Here is a 22,875-nt window from a genome sequence, read left to right as displayed (position 1 = left end):
CCTTCAAGGGGGGGGACAGGCCTTCAGGGGGGTGCAGGCCTTCGGGGGGGTGCAGACCTTCAAGGGGGTGCAGGCCTTCAAGGGGGGGGACAGGCCTTCAAGGGGGGGACAGGCAGGTAGGCAGGCCTTCAAGGAGGGGGACAGGCCTTCAAGGGGGGTGCAGGCCTTCAAGGGGGGACAGGCAGACCTTTAAGGGGGGATAGGCCTTTGGGGGGGACCCTGGCTTAGAAGTACACGGAGGGAAGGGGGTGTTCAAAGAGACGTGCATATGCCAAACTTTGGGGGGGAAGAAATAATGGGTCTGAAAATAGAGGAGAGGGAGAAAGATGATGGACCATGGGATTTAGGGAGGGAAGGAACAGAAAGAGAGAGAAATTGGACATAAGGGATGGTGTGGAGGAGGGATAGAGATACTGGATAGGAGGGTAATTGGGAAAAGAAAGGGAGAGATGGTGGACTCTGGGGTGATGGGGAAGGAGGGAGAGATGCCGGATGAAAGGGTAGTTAAGAAAAGGTGGATCTGTGGAGGGAGATGAAAAAAAAGGAAAGATACCAGACTTCCTGGGGAGGGAAGGGAAATGGAAAGGGAGGACAGAGTTGGCAGATGGATGGTTAGCATGCAGAAAGAAGGAGACCCTGGCAAGCAAGTTATCAGAAGAAAACCAGAGCCTTGGACCAACAAGATTTGAAATATAACCAGACAACAAAAGGTAGAAAAATTAATTTTATTTTCTGTTTTGTGATTATAATATATCAGATTTGAAATGTGTATCCTGCCAGAGCTGGTGTTGGACTGCAAACGTGAGCTAGGATTTAACATAGAGAGGAAAAGTCCTTTTTGTTTCTTTATTTTATTTACACCACAGCGCCAATTGGTTAGGAGAAGCCAAAGGGGGTGAAAAAGCTATAAAACCCACCAGGAGTTTTGAAAAAAATCACCCAACTGGGCAGGAAAATTGAATTGAAAAACCAATTCAATAGGCTGAATCGAATCGAAATTTTTTTTTTCCTGAATCTGGCAGCATTAGTTTGCGCTACTGACTTAGACTTTAGGACCTGGGATTGGGGAGAGATGGCATCCTCAGTACTTTATAATGCAAGTGAAACGAGGATTTGGTCAGACTTTTGAAGGGTCTGCAGAAAAAAAATATTGTATAGGCCGGGGACATGAGACAGCAGGAAATGGGAACTTTTCTTCCTTCTATTTTTGTCAATGGAAAAGCTGAGGATGTCAGAGAGTTCAGTTAAAATATGTGCTTTATAAGAAAATATAATAATGTGTTTTATAAAGTTTATAGCATAGCTGGCATACCCAGTGAGGTGTTCCTAGTGGTGGTGGTAGCAGCGTGTCAATGTGTTGAGAGGAAGAGGTGGTCTGGGAAATTCTGCTGAGCAAACTCTGGGCCCATTTCCACCCCCCAGTTAGTCTACTCCACTCAACTGGTTCACACACTGAGTGGGTCTTTGGGTGTTGTTTTGGGATCCAGTGGTTTATCAGTATCTCCTTCTGGTCCAAGGAAGGAAACTTTGTTATCCTTAGCATTGACCTACAGAATATGTTTGTAACAGCGCTGCTTGTGTGGCATTAGGCTATGTAGTGATCGAAAGAAAAAAACAGACCTTTGCACATTTTTGCACTATATGGTGGGTGTATGAGGAGATTCACATTTCCTGCACAGCTAAGTCCATGTGAAGTTACCTTGTGCTGTATTTGACATCTAGCAAGGTCTCTGTTTGAAAGGAAAGATCTAAACTTAAAAATGAAGTGGCCAGAAGTTATGGTAAAAGCAGATAGTATAGCTGGTTTTAAGAAAGATTTGGACAAATTCCTGGAGGAAAAGTCCATAATCTGTTATTAAGACATGGGGGAAGTGTCTGCTTGCCCTGGATCGGTAGCATGGAATGTTGCTACTCTTTGGGTTTTGACTAGGTATTAGTGTCCTGGATTGGCTACCATGAGAATGGGCTACTGGGCATGATGGACCATTGGTCTGACCCAGTTAGGCTATTCTTATGTTATGTTCTCATCTGTAGGGGCCTTTGTTTTCACTTCTTATTTTAATGTATTTTTTTTCTGGGAACTTATCAGTGTTTTTTATAATGGGAACAAAAATGGAAGAGAATTAATGTGTGTGGGATGAGGGGGTAACTAATTTCTTCAGCTAAATAATTCAATCCACTTCAAACAGACATAGGAGAACTCACGCACCATTCACACACCCTCCAACCAAAAACGTCAAAAGAAAAAAACTGTTCGACAACCTCCTAGCCATTCGAGCTGCAACACTCGACCCCCAACTCTACAACCAATTGACATCGACCACAGACTGCAAAACCTTCAAAAAGAAATAAAAACCCTTCTATTCAAAAAACACATAAAACCGAACTAACACAATCAGAACTGTCCCAAGCATCACCTGCAACTACTCCATATGTACTTCTGATGTCATGACAATTCAGACATAATTTATGTTATGTTATGTTTGGAATATAAGAAAATTTTCACTGCCTGTTTCTATTCTGACCATTTATTCCGTTTCATGGTCATTACAAAAAGTATTTTTTTACATGGGGGGGGGGTGTCAAAAAATGATGGGCCCCGGGTGCCACATACCCTAGGTACGCCACTGCCTAAGCGCTACATAGGTGCGATTTATGCAAAGACAGGCACCACAAATGTAGGCCTGGAAAACCATGACCTACATTCCTGGTGCCTATCTTTCCTGTAGGCGTGATTCTGAAACCGGCACTGATGTCGATATCGGCGCCGGTTATAGAATCTGGCTGTGTCCAGTGTTGTTACTGTAGCATTTTTATTGCTATGAATTCTTTTTCTCATTTATACTGCTTTTAAAAGTTTTGTTGTCTCTTTTTGTACCTCATTGATCATACATTTGTTTTGGTGTAGTGTACTTTATGCTTCCATAAAGAAGATGCAAATTTGTTTTTTTAAATAGCCTTCCTGATGGCAGTTACCTCCATCAAAAGAATAAGTGATCTCTTAGCACTGGTAACTTATCTACTATACATGAAATCTGTCAACATTGAGGGGGGTGGTAGTTCATACTTATCCCTCATTTCTACAGAAGGTTTTTGTTTCTTATGACAAAGTAAGCAAACAGTCGTCTTTTTACAGGGCTATGTCAAGGCCCATAATATTAGAGCTGTGACTATCTCATTGGTTCACCTACGGTCAGTCTCTATAGAAGACATTTGCAGAGAAGTCATGTAGAGTTTTCTGCATACTTTCAATGCTCACTACTTGCCTAGATGTTGACTTTTAAAAGAACAGCAACTTTGGCCAGACAGTTCTTTAAAAAAAAAAAAAACACCTTTTCAAAATTAGAAATAAAATAAAGGTGCTCATTCATGTATCTTCTTACCGCTATTGCCTATTTGGTAGATGTCTGGGAGGGTTGGAAAATAGGGACTGCAAGAGAACCCACAAAAGGGTGACTAACTTTCCTGCTTATCTTGGATGTAATTAAGTTGCTTATCTGTACCTAATGTTCTCTGTGCACATCAGGATGTCACATATATTCTCCAAGCTCTCCCTGGAGTTTTCATAATTTCAATTTCATATTATTTTTAAAACTCAGTGGACAATAAAAGCTTTTACTCATAGAAATGTCATCAGTCACAGATGTAACTAATTTGTGCTTCTGTTAATGGAGTCATAAATTGGGAGGGGGTATTTTTCCATTCTTAAAATTACAATAAATGAACTTGTGATAATAATGTGTGAATTTTCAAAATTGTGCAAGCAAAGTATCTGGATTTTGCTTTAAACTTAAATTAGACCTTAACTATTTGAAGGTTCAAAAATAGTCCCATCTTAATTTGAAATAACTGTGTTTTTATATACAGTATATTCAGAATAGTATATTATAGGGAAACAATCATTGATGGTAAGCTTCTCTGAAAGTATTGTATTGTTTCAGGTGTTACTTGAAAATCTCCCAGAAGATTTTGCTACTGCAGTAAATGAGTACAACAATAAAATAGAATTTATCTTTGGCTGTTTTCTTCTTACCGTTTCCAAGATGGCTGATATGGAAAAGGAATACCGCCTACCTTTGTCCAAACTTGGTATGTTTTTTGAAAATTCTTACATACAAACATAGAACACGATAGTAGCCTGCCTATCTGTATCAACTGCTCAGCTCTACATTCCTTCCTTGTCTTCACAGATAACTCTGTTTGTCCCATGCTTGCTTAAATTCAGATACTTCCATGTGTCTGCTTCCTCTGCCTCCTCTAAAAGCCTGTCCATGTACAGAGGTACTCAACCAAGTCCTCGTGACACACCTAGCCAGTCAAGTTTTTAGGATACCCACAATGAATATCCATGAGGTAGATTTGCATATGATGGCGGTATGCATGCATGCAAATTTATCTCATCAATCTGTTCAATATAGAGATGGTTCATCTACAGTCAATAAGTTCTGGTGATATGACTTGCAATATACTAAATTAATGCTATGGCTAGTTTAACAGCTGTATTCCAAAAGCTGACTAATCCATCTTTCCTTACTTCATTTAAATATATCTCTACTTGGCCTCAGAAACAGTACTCCATCACCCTTAGAAAATATTTTCTGCAGCAAGCTTTATATGTTTATATCTTCCCTAGCCTGTTTCCTATTTCAATACTTTAACATTAATTTTTGCTACTTGTCCAGAGCATAAGCATTTAAATATCCTTCACCAATAATTTAGTGGCAACACTATTATTGTGCATAATATTTTCCACTTATCTTATTTAAATATGACTTGGGAGGGCTGGATCCGACATGTTTCGCTGAAGCTTTTACGAGGATCTCTCCTACAGCAAAAAATAGAAGAATAACTCATTTACCGTATTTTCACGCATATAACGTGCGCGTTATACACGATTTTACAAACCAAGCATAACCATGCACGTTATATGCATGAGCGCGTTTAACAATTTTTTTTTTTACATTGCTGGTTCCCCCCCTGACGTTCGATTCATCCCCCAGCCCCCCCTGCACCGTTTGCGGTGGAGAAGCAACCTACCGTGGGTTCGCGATGCCAGTGAGGCCTGCGCTGCTTCCTCTGCCGCGGTCCTGCCCCTTCTCTGAGCCCTGCGCTGCTTCCTCTGCCGCGGTCCCGCCCCTTCTCTGATGTCAGAGAAGCAGAGGAAGCAGCGCAGGGCTCAGAGAAGGGGCGGGACCGCCGGCAGAGGAAGCAGCAGGGCTCACTGGCATCGCGAACCCACGGTAGGCTGCTTCTCCACCGCAAACGGTATGGGGGGGGCTGGGGGATGAATCGGACGTCAGGGATGGGGTGCGAGAGGAGAGTCGGGACGTCAAGGCAGGAGCAGGGCAGCAATTCAGGGCAGAGCTGCGAGAGGAGAGTCGGGGCAGAGGGCAGGGCGGCGAGAGGAGAATCGGGACGGCAGAAGGAGGTTTTAATTCAATGAGTAGCATGCACGGTATATGCGTGTGAGCGCTATATGTTAATTTATTTACATAAATTTCATTTTCCCGCACGCTATACCCGTGTGCGTGTTTTACACAGGTGCGCATTATACGCGTGAAAATACGGTATTCCCCTCCTTTTATCCATCCAAAATATTCTCCACTCTCTACTAAGGACAAGATTTAAAGAAAACCCCCTTACCAGAGTCACCGTCGTTATCCGACTCACTTCAATGTTTTCTGAGCAAGATGGTGGCAGCGTCCTCCCGGCTCTTAAATATTCAAAACTTTTATACCAGTTAACACCAAACCCGCCCATCCAAGGGAGGAGCTATCAATTTAATGTGGCCCACTCCACCTCAACATTCAACCCCTCTGGCTCAACCGTATTTAATCTATTCTATTGTAATGACATTCAAAATAACATAAATATAATATGATGTCAGCATACTAGCAATGAAACTTGTAGTTGCAGTGCTACAATGGGAGCAATTCTATATTTAATCTATATATCCACCGTTGTTCCTTATAATTAAGTGCTCTCTCTATATTTCCTCCCCCCCCCCCTCCTTTTCTTGATCTGATCCACCACCCGCCATCTAATGTCATCTACAGAATGGGCAGAAGTTCAGTTTTCAGAAATTTAGTTTCGTCCGGTGGTCATTATTCCACTGAGCCTGGTAAAGTCAGTCTCTGCTCCTCACCCGCGCTTTTCTTCCTCTTTGAGAAAGAGCTTTTTGAAACACGATCTGTGCTGAGGAAGTTGTATATGTTTTGAATTGACTATATATTTATTGGATGATGAACTCTATGAGCTTAGACTTATATTGAACTACCTGCACTTTTAAATTACACTGTGGAGAAAGTGGGACTTGGGAGCACGCGGAATCTTTTTTCCAGTTGGTTAAGGACTTATGACACATTTTTTGTTTAGTGCCCTCCATTTGGAATACAATAAAATTGCAAGAGTTTATGTTGACTCATTCAAGATAAGTAATTCATTTTTTCCACATATACTTTACATTTATATGAGATCACTTGCTATAAGTATTTAATTAATGGAGATAGGGAGGGCCTGTGCCATGATGTAAGAGTCGAACATCCTCTTGCCTTCCACTGGCATTTAAAGTATGTTCACGTCACTGAACACAATCAATTAAATTGATTTATTTATGTATTTTGTTTTTTCAAATTCTCTTGTGATATTTTTTTTTTCTAGAATTTAGTTATTTATTTCTTATCTCTCACTTGTATTTATTTGTTGGACTAATACATATGATGCATATCATAAGAAATGTGGTAGATGCCAGTGGTGCAATAAGACTATTGAGGGTGACAAATGGGTGGTACCGGGTAAGGGCATAAATATAAAATCGACAGCTGATACGGATTGTAACAGCAATAACATTGTATATGCCGTAGTTTGCCCCGATAATTTCTTTTACATTGGACTAAATAAACACAAGTCCAGGATTTCTACTCAGAATATGCAAGCGCCATTAGTGGTCCATTGGGTCCGGTTTAAACATTCTGTAGATGACATTAGATGGTGGGTGGTGGATCAGATCAAGAAAGGGAGGGGGGAGGAAATATAGAGAGAACACTTAATTATAAGGAACAACAGTGGATATATAGATTAAATATAGAATTGCTCCCATTGTGGCACCCCAACCACCAGTTCAATCTTTTATCATTTTAATATATTTTGTATCCTGGTATCTGTATCCCATCGTTTATCCTCTTTCTTCCTTTCTATCAGGTCTCTGAGATACCTATTTTTATATTTTCACTTAATGCTAGTTGTCCTGTCTTAATTTTTAGACTTCTGGCATTGCGTATAGACACCTAAATAGATTTTCTTATTCTTATTTTTGTTAAGAATTTGCAGGTAGAAGATTTAACAATTCTGAACTGGTGACCCGTTTAATGAGCTGCAAGGAAAATAGAACATCTATCTCACCTTTTGCCTGTCTGTCAGGAAACATGGATTATGATTTATTTCATGCAGAAAATGTTAACAGTGTAAGTATTTATGGGCTTTGGAAAAGTGCTAAGAAAATTAACTTGAGACCAAGATATTGACATGTATATTCACTGTCAAAATACCTAGGATTGCAGAACACAAGAGGGTTCAGGCACTTATGGATGAGAGATTATGGTGGAGGGTACTTCTGGAATGCACTAAACCCTTCAAATTCTTCCCTGGGTCACACATTATTTTTATTTATATTCTGCATATCCCACAATTCTTTGCAGATTACAAATTATTCAGGTACTCAAGCACTTTTCCCTAACTGTCCCGGTGGCTCACACTCTTTCTAATGTACCTGGGGCACTGGGGGATTAAGTGACTTGCCCAGGATCACAAGGAGCAGTGCAGGATTTGAACCTACAACTCCAGGGTGTTGGAGCTGTAGCTCTAACCACTGCATCACACACTCCCATTAGCAACCCAATGCTCCCAGGGAGGATAGATATCACTTCTTGAGATAGTATCTTGTCATGAATAGCACAGCTTATGAGGTTTCACACGAGCTATGGTATTCATTTTGTAATAATAAGAGCCTACAAAATGCTGCAGCTCATATGCTACTGAATGTGAAGAAAATTAGTGTTACCCCTTGCATACTTTTTTGCATTTTACATTTGCTGCCAATAGGCTATAGAAGACAAGGAGTAGCCTAGTGGTTAGTGCAGTGGCTTGAGAACCTGTGGAACTGAGTTCAATTCTCACTGCAGCTCCTTGTGATTCTGGGAAAGACTCTTAACCCTCCACTGCCCAGGTACAAAATAAGTACCTCTGTATAATATGTAAACCGCTTTGATTGTAACCATAAAGAGGTAACGTATCAAGTCCCAGCTCCCTTCCCTCACCTACTTATACTGATGCACAATAACATCTGTTTCCCTCATAGCCATTTCCACAGGATCAGTCAAAATGTTAAAATCTCTACCACCGAACATCATACTAGCAACTAACCTTCTAGCAGTGGTGTAGGAAGGGGTGGGAGTGGAGGCTGACCACCCTGGGTGCTGTCTTGGTGGGGGCACCAGTACCTCTCTGCCCCCCCCTTGCCACAACATGCTTGCCCCCCTTACCTAAGAGCATAAGAATAGCCTTACTGGGTCAGACCAATGGTCCATCAAGCCCAATAGCCCGTTCTCAGTGTGGCCAATCCAGGTCCCTAGTACCTGGCCAAAACCCAAGGAGTAGCAACATTCCAGAATCTCAAAGAGTAAACAAGATTCCAAAACTCCAAAGAGTAGCAACATTCCATGCTACCGATCCAGGGCAAGCAATGCGCCCCCCCCCCCCCCCAATGTCTTTCTCAATAATACACATTGGACTTTTTCTCCAGGAAATTGCCAAACCTTTTCTTAAAACCAGCTATGCTATCCACTCTTTAAATCTTTGTCAGTACAAGCAACTTTTCCAACCTGCTGCACACGCTGGCTTGGCTTCCCTCTGAAATCAAGTCTGGGTCATGGGGCCAGGAAGTGACATCAGAGGGAAAGTCAATGCCGGCACAAGCAACAGGTGAAAGAAGCTACTCATGCTGGCGAAGATTTAAAGAAGTACGGGGGAAGGTTGGGTGCGAGTGTGGTGTGGGGGGTGGAAAAGGAGCAGGGGGAAGAGAGGGGGATATGGGGTGGGGGTGCCACCGCCTCATGCACTTCCTACCCTTGCTACGTCACAGCCTCCTAGACTTCAGAAAACTACAAAAATCTAACTCTTTAGACTGATTTTTGAAGCAGAAATGGAAATAGATATAATCATAATTCAAAAGCTATTAAAGGCCACTTTTACAACTGTAAGAGTGAAAATTTATGCCTTTGGCACAATAAGATGGATGACTAACAAGCTATATGGACAAATATTTGAGCAAAATAACAGGGAATATGTTGAGTAAATTACAGAAGTTAGAGAGGTAAAAGTTGCAACCAGAAGAGAAAATAAACGTTAGAGAATGCACCAGCAAGTGACAGCAGGGGTGGCACAAGCTTTAAATTGTAAATTTGTGCATTGCTCAGACCAAACGTAGACCACTTCACAAACTTTTCAGGAGTATGTGGCTAGAACAGGAAATATGGAAAGACATTAACCAGCAGCAAAATGTACAGAACTTTAGGAAACTGCTAAAAAGACATCTGTTCTGTGAAATGAAATATAGGGTTTGAATTTGGCTGAGGGAGAAGGAGTGATGACTCTTGAGTGCTGGTCAAGGAGGCGTTCGATGGTATGGTTGGTTTTATTTGGTTTAATGATGTCTGTTAGCGAGGCATCTTGTATGACGTATGGAATTTTATATTTTGATGTATGTGTGGGTTTGGCCAGTTTTGGCCTTAAATGATATTCGTCGTTAATGCGATGTGTATGTTATATATAATTTGATTTGATATGTAAGTATGCAATTTGTTATAGTGTGTCCTTGAAGTGTTTTGTATGATAAATGTTCATGTTTTATTTTGTATGTTAACATGTAACTCACCCTGGATAAGGGCGGGTGAGAAATAAACAAACAAACATGTAGATGATTCCAAGGAATGCCTAACAGAAACACGTTCACAAGTTAAAGAATTATAAGAGAAGTTGCAGAGATTCAAACTGAAACTGGAAGATTTTGAGAATCATTGTAAGCACAGCAATAGTCAACTGACTGGAATCCCAGAGTTGGAATCCATTGAAAGAAATGAATCTGGTAGATTTTTTTGGATCAGTGGGTGCTGAAAACTCTTCAGATACCTCTGCAATGAAGGAAGCTGCTAAATTTATTCTCTGAAGACAAGCAGGCAATATATTCTCACATATGGGCGACATCCTCCACGGAGCCCAGCACGGACATGTACCAAAGTATACTGTCACTTTAAAAACTTTAGCAGTGTCTATACCACATGTGTCATGTGTGTCTATATCACATGTGTCACGTTAGCTCGCAGGATCTTCAGTTCTTCATTTTCCGTGGAGCAAATTCATATTTGCTCACTCTCTTCGGTGTGCACATGTTTATCAAATTTTTTTGTGCCTTACTGCACTTCTTTCTGTCATTGTTTGTTGTTTTCTTTCTAGTTTTACCCATTTTTCTTTTTTTTTTTGAGGGTTTTTTTTTTTCCAGGCCTCCAGGTGGTTTTCCACTTTCCTCCTAGCCAGGAGTGTGAACACATTTTCAGTTACATTTCCGCTCAACCTTCCCTACAACTGAGCCTTTTAACATAGTATCAGTGGTCTATCCATTGATGTCCCCCACACTTAGAGGATTTAAGAAGTGTTCTTGATGTAATAGAACTATTTCCAGTTCAGACCCTCACAGCTGGTGTATGCAGTGTCTTAGTCCTGACCATCTGGACATTTCTTGTAACCTCTGTGGTCGATTGCAGAAATGGGCTCTTAAGGTTAGGCTGCTTTAATTTGAAAAACTTTTCAGGTCTACATCGAATGTTTGGAGACTCTATTCCAGTTTTACAAGTACCGCCAGCATTGATGTCAACATTGACATCTGCGTTGACTTCTCAACTGCCGGTACTTTCTTGGGGAGGCTCCGTCTCCTCTTCTTCAGTGCAACTGACATTGGAGGACTTCCGTAAAGAACTAAGAAGTATCATCACTCCCTTTCTAAATGATCTTCAACTGCTTCAACACCTAAGAAGCATTAACATCCGGACCGCACCATATCATTAAAGATGCCCTTACCAGTTAGGCACCCTCCTCCTTCTGACTCTTGTGAAACTTTAAACGTCAATCTGAGCCGACCATACCTTTGTCCGCATTGGTACTGGCACTTACGCTACAGGAACAACTAAATGTATTATTGCAGCAGGAATTAGCATCTATGTTACAGTCTCAAACACTGCTTCCAACGATGCAGCAGATCTCAGATCAACTGACTACAAGGAATCAAGTCTGCTTCACAACTTCCAACACCTCAACGTCAATCTTCTTCACAATGTTGACCTTCAACACCTTTGTCAATCTATATCACAATGTCAAGCTTACCTCAACATTGATTGCCTACACAATGCCAAAGCTCGATGTCTCAATATACATCTTCTCCTCAGTGTCATTCACATCCAGGCATACTTCCCATGCCTCATTCAAGCACTCATCATCTCGATCAAGGCATTCTCAATGTTGCTTTCCTCGATGCTCAATGTTACATTCCATAAGAAGAAACATTGAGGAAGTCGACTTAGATCTTTCTATTCACTCTTCTAAGGTCGACCTATCTGCCAAAGAATCTTATGGTATTGCATGAGAGCCTTCACCTCCTCTTCCTAGGAGACAATCCCCACTTGAAAGCCTCTCATTTACGGCTTTCATTCTAAAGATGAGACTAGTTCTTCCTATCTATATGGAATCTGAACAGGAACCTCGAACGGAGCTCTTGGAGGCTTTAAATTATGAAAACTGGCAGAAGGACTGTGTTAAACTTCCTTTATATAAATTAATGAAGGAAGCCTTATTAAAGAAATGGGAGTCTCCACTATCAGTTTCTACAGCTGCTCACATGCTAGGCACCCTTTACAGGCTACATTCTACCCCAGCCTACAACAAACCTTAATTATAGTACCAGTCTGGCTTTAAAACGTGCTCACAGCTTACAATCTTATGCCAGCACACCTCCAGGTAGAAAGGGTTGGACTTTGGGCAAGTTCGGAAGATGTGTTTTCTAGTCATCCATACTTACCAACTACATTCTCAACTATAATTTTTATATGATTAAACTCAAGAAAAATTATATTACAACACCAATCCTCCCAGAACAATCCTGTAATAATATAATTGAGCATCATGGGCCTGACATTAAAAAAAAAATTTTAAAAAAATGCTGTGCTAAATGTAAATCCCTGTTTTTACATAGAATATCAAGGAAGGAATTGAAACATCCAGTTGAGAAAGTTTTCAGTTCACTTTATATTTTACAAAGAGCATTTTTAATGTGTAGAAGGATGTTCAAGTGGGATGTTCAAGTGGCATATCCAGTGGGAGCATTGATTTTAGAAAAATTTGCTCAAAACAAGAGCATCCCCATTATATGTTACCAGAAGACTGGAGGGTGGCCAATCTATTGCCAATTTTTAAAAATGATTCCAGAGGTGATACGGGAAATGATAAACTAGTGAGCTTGATGTTGTTTCAAAGCAAAATGGTAGAGACTATTATAAAGAACAAACCCCTCTTTTACTAAGGTGCGCTAGCCAATTTAGCACATGCTAAATAGAATATAATGGACGTGTTAGCATTTAGCGCACGCTAAATCGATTAGCGTGCATTAGTAAAAGGAGGCTGGCTGAGAATCGAGGGATGGGATCGAGGGAGAGGTGTTGGACTGAGGGGGAGCAGAGAGAGAGGTGTTGGACAGGGGTGCAGAGGGAGTAGTGCTGGAATTGGGGGAAGGAGGCAGGAAGAAAGGGTAAAATGCAGAACTATTAGGAGGGGCTGGAGAGAGGGGAAGATACAAGACTACAGGGGGAAGAGTGAGAATGAGCACGAAAGGGAGAGGACTGTGAGGAAGATAAATAATTTTATTATTAGTTTAGTAATTGAAAAATGTCAGTTTTAAGAATATACATCTGCTATCTATGACCCACTTTTACTAAGCCACAGTAGAGGTTTTTATCGTAGCCTGGGGCACTAAATGCTCCAACATTGTTCCGGCACTCATAGGAGTTCTATGAGCACTGGAGCATTTTGTGCTCTAGGCCGCAGCAAAAACCTCTATTGCGGCTCAGTAAAAAGGGGGAGGGGTATATATTGCACTGTACAGGAAGAGATGAGAGGAGGGAATATTATGCAATTAATCATGCATTTAAAAATTTTAATCGACGTGCAGCACTAATATAAATAAATAAATGTGCAGTAAGTAACAAAAACTTAAGAGCATTTTAGTAAACAAGTTCATAAGTTTTGTTAGGTTAACCCAATTAAAATTATTTTGACTGTAGTCCAATCAACTATATTGAAATGCCAAACCTTGATATATTGTAAATAATAAATGACGCCCAAATAGCATAACTAACCTACTTTCACCTCCTAACTCCTCTCACCTTGGGTTCTGGATCCCCAACCCTATATATCATGTCTTTCTGTCCAAGTTAGACTGTAAGCTCTTCTGAGCAGGGACAGTCTATTAAATTTCAGAATGTACAGATTTGCATATGCCTTTCAGCGTTATAGAAGTGATAAATAGTAGTAGTAGTAACCTAAAAACGTGTGAGTGCTCTTAATTCAAGGATATGTACAATTCTATATTTAAAATGTAATACGCTCTTGCATGCTGTTTTCACACAGATTATGTTACGGACAATTGGCATCAGTGCCAAAAACATTCCTGTGATTTGGTTGGAGAAATTTGATTGCCGAGGCAAGAAAAAGATATTGAACGCGTATGCACTTGACTTCTACAAGCATGGATCTCTAAAGATAATAGCAGAAGAGAATAAGTATGTAGCTCGTGTCATCCGAATTTTGGGTTTAATTCATCACCGAGTCTAAGTTTATCCTTACTGTTGGCTGTTGTATCACTGAGATTTTCAAAATATAGAAAATAGAAAGAAAAAAAATATTAAATAAAAAAAACAGCCCAGGCACCTGGCCTTCAGTGATCATTTTAATCTATCGCAAATGCTTACTTTCTTTTTTTTTCTTTATTTTCTAGTAAAATTTGTGCTATCAGCTATGACAAATTAATGTTCTGCAATTCACAATATACTACTAGAAGGTAGTCTTCAAACCAATATTTAAAGATGAACCCCTACTGTCATCTCTTAAGTACCTTCTACAACATATTACTCTTCAGACCCTCAGAAATGCCAGCAGATGTTCAATAACGTTTCATAACATCTGGCTTTATGCATTCAATCTTCACCGGGTCACTTATAACAATATTTTTACGGTTGACTAACTTAAGTAGGATAGAATGAATTTAACTTTCACTTAACTTAGGTGGTTGTGGTAGGCACACTTATCCCATACCACAACCACCTAAGTTAAGTGAAAGTTAAATTCATTCTATCTTACTTAAGTTAGTCAACCGTAAAAATATTGTTATAAGTGACCCGGCAAAGATTGAATGAATAAAGCCAGATGGTATGAAACGTTATTGAACATCTGCTGGCATTTCTGAGGGTCTGAAGAGTAATATGTTGTAGAAGGTACTTAAGAGATGAAAAGGGGTTCATCTTTAAATATTGATCAGCTATGACAAAACACATATGAAGGGGTGCTGAAAAGAACACAGCCCGAAAAGAACACAGCCCAACCAAGAAGGGAATGACATGGAGCCATGAAATTTACAAGTTATTCCACATATTTACCCCTAAGTTCAGCACACTTGGCATATCGTGTCTGGTGTTTCTGTAAACCTTCCAAAAAATACTCTGATGTTTGGTCACTGAAATACTGCTCCTGTGCTGCAATCACCTCTGAATCACTTGCCTTTCAAATTCTTTTTAAGGTTTGGAAACAGAAAATAATCAGATGGAACAAGATCTGATGAGTAGGGTGGATAGTCTATGCAGTGAAACCTTATGCAGTAAAACATCCATCATTTTGCCAGCCTTATAAGCAGGTGCATTGGCTTGCAAAAAGGGAATTCCTTTCCACAGATTCCCTCACCTTTTTTTCTTTCAATGCCTCCTTTAATTGGCACAGCAAGTTACAGTAGTATTCTGTATTTTGGCCCCCTTGGAAGATACAACATCTTCCTGATCCCAAACACTGTGGCCATGATCTTTCCTGCTGACTTTTGGATCAGTTTCATCGAGTGAATAACAGTTCCATGCTTCCTTTCTACACCTGTCATGATTTAATCTCTTTTCAGGCTCTATGAAAATAAGAATATAAGAATTGCCGCCGCTGGGTCAGACCAGTGGTCCATCCTGCCCAGCAGTCCGCTCAAGCGGCAGTCCCTAGGTCAAGACCAGTGCTCCAAATGAGTCCAGTCTCACCAGTTTAGCATGAACTTATCCAACTTTGTCTTAAAACCCTGGAGGGTGTTTTCCCCTATAACAGACTCCGGAAGAGCGTTCCAGTTTTCTTCCACTCTCTGGGTGAAGAAGAATTTCCTTATGTTTGTACGGAATCTATCCCCTTTCAACTTTAGAGAGTGTCCTCTCGTTCTTCCTACCTGATCTATGTTGTCCTCCTGGCTATCTTTTTTACTTGTGCTCCCCTTTTTGGTAGGTAGGGATCACCAGAATTGCATCCATATACTTGACATTGGGAAAGCCTAGATTGCCACTGTGAGAACGAGCTACTGGCCTTGATGGACCATTGGTCTAACCCAGTAAAGCTGTTCTTATGTCTTGAATTTTCTTTGCCTTGGAAAACCTGACTGCCGCCATTGCATGGACTGTTGTTTTGTCTCAGGTTCATAGTGGTGTAACCAATATTTCATCAACCTAACTAGTCATTTCAATAAGTTGGCACCAGCTCGCTAAAAATGTTTCAAAATCAACTTGGAAGTGTACATATACCCAGCTGCTTGTTAGTTATATACACAACACATTCCCTAGATATCTTTAGTATCTCAGCAATTGTTTTGACTGATATTTGCCGATCTGCCAAAAATAGGTTATGGATGTGGTCAACAATTTCAGGATTTGACACCTTGCTGCTTCTTTGGTCTTGAAATCACACTAAAATTTTGCACAGCATTTCTCCACTGTGGAGTATGATGGGCATTTGTCACTCCATGTTTGCATCATACATTCATGGATATCCTTTGGAGTTTTCTTCTGCAGGAATAGGAACTTCATGACAGCTCAGAATTCCAAACTTGAAAATTCCACACTTTTGTTTTGTTGACATGGTTCAATTAATGATCTGAAATAATGTCAAAACACAGCATTACGATTCTGCAAACTGGCACTGCACAATAAAATAATACTCAGAATTTAGGAAGTTGGTTGGGCTGAGAACTTTTCAGCACACTGGGGCATATTTTTCCCTCTTGGAATTGCTTGCCCTTGGTTCTGCTGGATCCTTAGGTTTCGACTGGTTCAGAGGAATTGGAAATATTTAAAGGCTCCTTTTACAAAGTCGCAGTAGCAATTTTCCTGCAACAAATGCACTGACAGCCCATAGGGACTGAATGGACTTCGGTGCATTTGGCAAGGGGAAATCATTACTGCAGCTTTGTAAAAGGGGCCCTAACTCTATTAATTCAGAAATGAAGGTCCTCTTTTACAAAGGCGCGCTAAGCTTTTTAGCGCGGATTTAGCACACGTTGAATCAACATGTGCGCTGATGCGTCCATAAGATAACATGCACGTGTTAGCGTTTAGCGCATGTTTAGTGCATGCTAAAAAGCATGGAGAGGCATAATTAAAAAGAACGTCTAAGTCCCCTTTTGGCCTAAGGCCCTAAACGCTGAAAGTAGCAGCAGGGAAAATGTCCATTCTCAAAAAAAACGTCCAAAATTAGGTTTTTTTGAGAATGGCCTACCTCTATGTTCCTAATCTGTAATGTATCAATGCAAGAAAACCTGACGGATAACAGCTGGATAAAAACAGTGAATTGCTGAAAGTCCTATTGCTTATTGCTTTGGTTTCAAGCAGCGCTTTTCTTACGACTCAGTTTTTCCACATATCTACCACCATAGAACTTTCAGGGACCCCTGAAGAAGACTATCTTGTCGAAACGCAGATCTTGATTTAGATACATCTAAAACAAGCTTTGATTATCGGTACTTGGACGATCTGGCATATGGGGCCTCATCTAATGATAACATATGCAGATTAAAGAGTAACGCACTAAGGGCTGAGTCCTGTGGTTTGCCTCCCCCCCCCCCCGAATGCCTGCATCAGGAGGAGTGCCCAATTCCTCCTGCTACCATCACCCGAAGATCACCGGGAGGAGGGATGCCCAGTTCCTCCTGCCAGAACCCCCCTGAAAATCTCCCCTCACCCTAACATCCCCCAAGCCCATCCAGATTCCCCTACCTTTTACTTGTGGGCTGGCCGGAGGGATGCATACTCCCTCCGGCTGGCAGGCCTGCCTCCACAGAATGGCAGGTCTTCCCCTTCCTGGTAGGATGCACTGGGAAGGGCCTAAGACCCTGACTGGCCCAGGCTCATAAGGCCCCTTCCATAGAATGTACTGGGAGGGAGGCCTAAGATTCCGGTTGGTCCAGGTGCCTAAGGTGTTTGTTAAAGGATATTCTCTGGGAAGATGAGATTTAAAGATGAATAAATCTTTCATACTGTTTGGTGGCCACAAGAAGTTTAATCGCAGCTAGATAGAATCAGGAGAATATTATCACAAAATCTGATTTTGTGCAAGGCTTAAAGAACTAGATATGATAGCAGCATGGAAAGGGCACAAATGAATCCACCCCAAAGTGTGCAAGAGTTAGGAAGGGTACATAAAAACATGAGATTAGCAATACTGGGTCAGACCAATGGTCTGTCTAGCCCAGTATCCTAATCCAGATCACAAGTACCTGCCAGAAACCCAAATAGTAACAACATTTCATGCTACCAATCCGAGAACAAGCAGTGGCTTCCTCCATGTCTGTCTCAATAGCAGAATAAGGAATCTTCCTCCAGGAACTTCTCCAAATCTTTTTTAAACCCATTTCGTATGTTAACCGTAGAAGGTATGTGCAGAAGGAATTACCGGTACTGTAAAAGGAATATTGGAAATTATAATTTAAAAAAACACTTAGATAGTAATTCTGTAAATGGGTGCCTCTTTGTAAGTGGTCTATAGAATTCTAGTGTAACCCAGTATCAGTGTTCTTACATTTAGGCACTTGAAGATGCACCAAAAATTGATCTAGTGTAACTACTGGCACCTAAATGTGTGTATAACTTACAGAATTCTTTGTTACATACTGGAAGCTCTGCCCATGTTCCTTCCACATATAGGTCCCCAAGCACTTATATGTGCCCTTATATAATAGGGCTTGGGGTACTTATATAATGGGGCACATATCCTCAGGTGCCTAGTTATAGCATTGCCCTTTTAATGGCTGGGGTGGGATGGGGTGATATGGATGATGAAGAGATCAATCTACATAAAAAGTCTTGGAAGGAAAGAAGGATGGAAAATTGAGTTGGGGCTTTGAGCTGCGGATGTGGATTTGTTTCTGATGAGATGCTGTGTTGATGCAGTGTTTTGTGGCTCCAACAGTTCTCATATTCCATAGAAGCAGATGAGAGGGGAAGGGGGTGAAATGAGAATTTTGCAAAATAAAAATGTTTCTTTATTCACCGGTGCATGGAAGGAACAAGTGTGCACTGGTAGGTTGGTTATCTGTGTTTCATACATGTTAAATAACTAACTCAGGTACTCTTCTCAATATTAAATTTATTGCTTGAAGCTGATCAATTAATAAATTTACGCTTAGATGAAAGATTACATGCACTGTAATGTTGAATACTGAACTCTAAAATGTTTAACCTGGACATTCTTCTTTTATAGGATTCATGAAGGAGAAGTTTATTACATGCTTAGAGATTTTTGCCTTCTCATTAGATCTGTCAGGTACAGTATAGCATTTAAAAAAATCATGCAGATCCATATATTCTAAACAGTCTTAAGAAATTATTAAGCAGGCACTTGTTATGTTATTTTAAATAAATAAATACTATTCCTAATCCACGTAATAAACTAAGCTGCTCACAATATCACATTTATAATATCATTAGACAAAACTCCATTCATCAGACATTACATAGCCACACTTAAAATTTCTAGTCCTTCTAGTACACTTAGGAGCCCTTTTACTAAACTGTGTTAGGCAGTAGCTCAAACTTACTGACTCTTCTATCAAACTGCGCTAGCAGTTTGTAGCGCGGTGAGCCGCGCTGAATGACCCGCACTGCTCCCGATGCTCCTATGAGTGTCTGGAGCAGCGCGGGCCATTAAGCGCGGATCTCTGTGTTAAAAACTGCTATCGCAGTTTCGTAGAAGAGGGCCTTAATGTGAGAAAAAAGGTTTACCACAAAACACGTTAAAGCATTTTGAGGTAATTTACTTGTACATTTAACAGGAAAGCTAGCAGCATCCCTCTGGCCAACAGGCCTGCCTCTTCAGAATGGCGGGCCTTCCCTTCCTGGTGCATCCTCTAATGTACCGGGAAAGAGCCTAAAGCCCCTCCCATAGGAGGGACCTTTGGTGCCTGGGCTAATTGGAGTCATGGGACTCCTCAGTGCATTCTGGGATGCACTGGGAGTGGCCTAAGACTCCGATAAGGATCTAGACCAGGGGTGTCAAAGTCCCTCCTCGAGGGCCGTAATCCAGTCGGGTTTTCAGGATTTCCCCAATGAATATGCATTGAAAGCAGTGCATGCACATAGATCTCATGCATATTCATTGGGGAAATCCTGAAAACCCGACTGGATTCCGGCCCTCGAGGACCGACTTTGACACCTGTGATCTAGACAGTTGGAATCTTAGACCACTCCCAGTGCATCCTAGAATACAATGGAAAGAAGACCTAAGACTCCGGTTGGCCAAGATGCCTAAAGCCCCTCCTATAGGAGGGGCCTTAAAAACCTGAGCCAATCAGGGCCTTAGGTCCCTCCCTGGTGTATCCCAGGATGCACTGGGAAGGGGAAGGCCCATCATTCTGAAGAGATGGGCCTGCCAACCGAGAGTGTAGGCATTCCTTTAGCCGGCCTTCCTGTTAAAAGGTATTGGGGGGGGGTCCGGGTGGGCTTTGGGGGGGTTCAGGGGGGTGCCAGCAGGATGGAGTGGGCATCCCTCCTGCTGGGGATTGCTCAGGGGTTTGCAGCAGGAGGGATTCAGCATTCCTCCTGCCGGCACACCCCCTCCCCCACAACATCCCTGGCAGGAGGGATTCCACTTCCTCCTGCCAATAACCCCCCCCACTCACAACATCCCCGGCAGGAGGGAGTGGGCATCCCTCCTACCAGGGATTGTTTAGGTGTTTATAGCAGTAGAGATTGGGCATCCCTCTTGCCAAGGACAGTATGGGGGGTTCAAGGGTGGCGGTGGGAGGAAGTGGACATCCCTCCTGCCACAGATGTTGTGTGTGTGTGTGGGGGGGTGTTCGGGGGTTCCCTGCCACTGCTGCTCAGCTGATCACAGCAGGAAGATTCCCTTGCCATGATCAGCTCAGTGGTATCGCGATTCTCTAAATGGCGTTTATGACATGGATGCCGGTTAGAGAATTAGGGTGGTTAAGTGAGGTTAGGCGTTTGTCCGTTAGGACAGACATGATTCTGTATAGGACACCCATGTGGAATTCTCAAAAGCCGCTTAGGCAGCTGCTGAGACTGGGCGTCCTGTACAAAATCAGGCGCTTAGCGCATGCTAATGCAGCTGCACTATCTGAGTAGCAGAGGAGCACCTACTCATTACTTCCCAGACATGCCCCCCAGGAAACACTAAAAAAATACCCCTCCCCCTTTTAGAACAGCTTGGAAGAGGTTTTTAGCCCCAGCCGGCGTGCTGAATGCTCTGCGCTGCTCCGACACTCAAAAGAACTCTATGACCATCGGTGCAGCGCAGAGCATTCAGCGTGTTGGCTGGGGCTAAAAACCTCTTCCACTCTTTTCTAAAAGGGTGGAGGAGGTGTAAATTTTAACATGCGCCGATTTGGACCTTACTGCAAGACGCCTGAATGTGTACCATGGTATGCCATTTTAATAATAATAACTTTATTTTTCTATACCGCCATAGTCAAACTGACGTCTAGGCGGTTCACATAGAAAGAAGGCTGGACAATCAGCGAATTACAAAATGCAAGAAGAAGGAAGTGACATCATGAATTTTAAGCATGATAGCGTTTACTGTAGCTTAGTAAATGGCTCCTATTAAGTTTCTCTATAATCATGGGTTTTCTGTCTTAATTGTGAATTTTGGAATCCACTTTTTTGTACCTGTGGTATAATATTTTTTTACTGTGTGTGTGTGAACATGTATAAACTTAATATATTGGGCTTTTATTTTTTCAGCGTATCAATGATGGAACTGTGTGAAAATGATAGAGACGATGTGGTTCTGGCCTTTAAACAGCTCAGCAAAAATTATAGTGCAAAACTGGAACAATCTCAAGATGAATATACAAACTCAGATCTACCAGAATAAAATTGAAAGAGGTTTGGAATTCATCATTCACATATTTAGTGTAGGTGATTATATCTGTGATTATATCTTCTCTTTAATAGAGATGTAGTGAGGTATAAGGAAAAGCAAAGAGTCTTAACAGATGTAAAAAAATGTCAGTACTGTTTATTGTCAACATAAAAAAGTCCATGGGGCTTATTTTCAAAGGACTTTGACTTACAAAGTTCCATAGGTTCCATAGATTCAATGAGACAGATTCAGCCGAGGAAGATCTTGTCTCACCAATTTGCTTGACTTCTTTGAAGGTGTGAATAAACATTGGATAAAGGTAAGCTGATTGATGTAGTGTACATAGATTTTCACGTATTTGGTCTTGGAGGATGAGATGTACAGTGTCGGCGTCTGAAGCAAACATGGTTTTTCTTACTACGTAGAGCTTTCTGGACCCCTGTTCGTTTAAAAAAAATTAGATAGCTCTAAATCTGATAGATGCTGGCATTGCCATCTTGAAGCAGGGATTTTAGATCACTTGTTATTCTATTGTCCATATATACTAGAATTTTGGAAATCAATTTGGAACCAAATGAATTGCCTTTTTAGAAAATCATGTGGCATTATCATATGACACAGTATTATTTGGCATGGAAATGAGGGCAAAGAAACAAATTTCCTTTAATAATAATAAATTATTGCTCATTTTAACAAGGGTTGCCATTCAACAGATCACGTACAACTGGAAAAACTGGAATAGACTCAATTACTGTTTCTGGTGGAACTCTGTATGCCACATATATAAAATGGAAAGGACATTAGCTGTCCAAAAAGGAAATTATAGCAAATTTCAGGATGTGTGGAGGCCATTGATAGATTATTGCAAAGATTAAAAATATTCTTCCCTGATTATAATATACTAGTCTTTAAGCCCGTTACATTAACGGGTGCTAGAATAGATGTGTCTGTCTGTCTTTATTTCTGTCTCTCTGTCTCCTTAACCACTGTTTGTCTGTCTTTCTACCTGGCCCCTTGCCTATCTCTCTCTGGCACCCCCAAGCAAACCATGATTGCTGCCTGCTCCCCAGCACACCCTTCCCCCCAAAGCAGACCCTTTTCCCTCTCTCTCTCCACTTCTTTCTCTCTGTTTCTCTCCCTGGCCCCCTGCCTATCTCTCTCTGCTCCCCCCTCCAAGCAAACCAAGATTGCTGGATGCCCCCCAGCACACCCCTCCCCCCAAAGCAGCCCTTTTGCACTCTCCCCCTCCACTTCTCCCTGTCTCTCTCCCTGGCCTCCTGCCTATCTCTTTCTGGCCCCCCAAGCAAACGAAGATTGCTGCCTGAACCCCAACACACCCTCCCCACAAAGCAGCCCCTTTTCCCTCTCCCCCTCCACTTCTGTCTGCCT

At 41.5% G+C, this 22,875-nt stretch overlaps 1 protein-coding gene across 1 annotated transcript in view; it reads left to right on the top strand.

The window, feature by feature from the left end:
• LOC117366815 (probable ATP-dependent RNA helicase DDX60) overlaps positions 1-22,875 on the top strand; it is a 288,878-nt gene that overhangs the window by 256,863 nt on the left and 9,140 nt on the right. Inside the window, exons 36-40 of the mRNA XM_033958734.1 lie at positions 3,942-4,089; positions 7,321-7,463; positions 13,729-13,880; positions 18,865-18,927; positions 21,366-21,509. Coding sequence (XP_033814625.1) covers positions 3,942-4,089; positions 7,321-7,463; positions 13,729-13,880; positions 18,865-18,927; positions 21,366-21,498 — 639 coding nt within the window. The 3' untranslated portion in view covers positions 21,499-21,509. The remainder of the gene's footprint in view (positions 1-3,941; positions 4,090-7,320; positions 7,464-13,728; positions 13,881-18,864; positions 18,928-21,365; positions 21,510-22,875) is intronic.

The sequence above is a fragment of the Geotrypetes seraphini genome, chromosome 1, assembly GCF_902459505.1.
Source record: "Geotrypetes seraphini chromosome 1, aGeoSer1.1, whole genome shotgun sequence".
Taxonomy (NCBI): domain Eukaryota; kingdom Metazoa; phylum Chordata; class Amphibia; order Gymnophiona; family Dermophiidae; genus Geotrypetes; species Geotrypetes seraphini.
The sequence above is the reverse complement of the archived record's forward strand: the minus strand, read 5'-3'. Positions and strand labels throughout refer to the sequence as shown.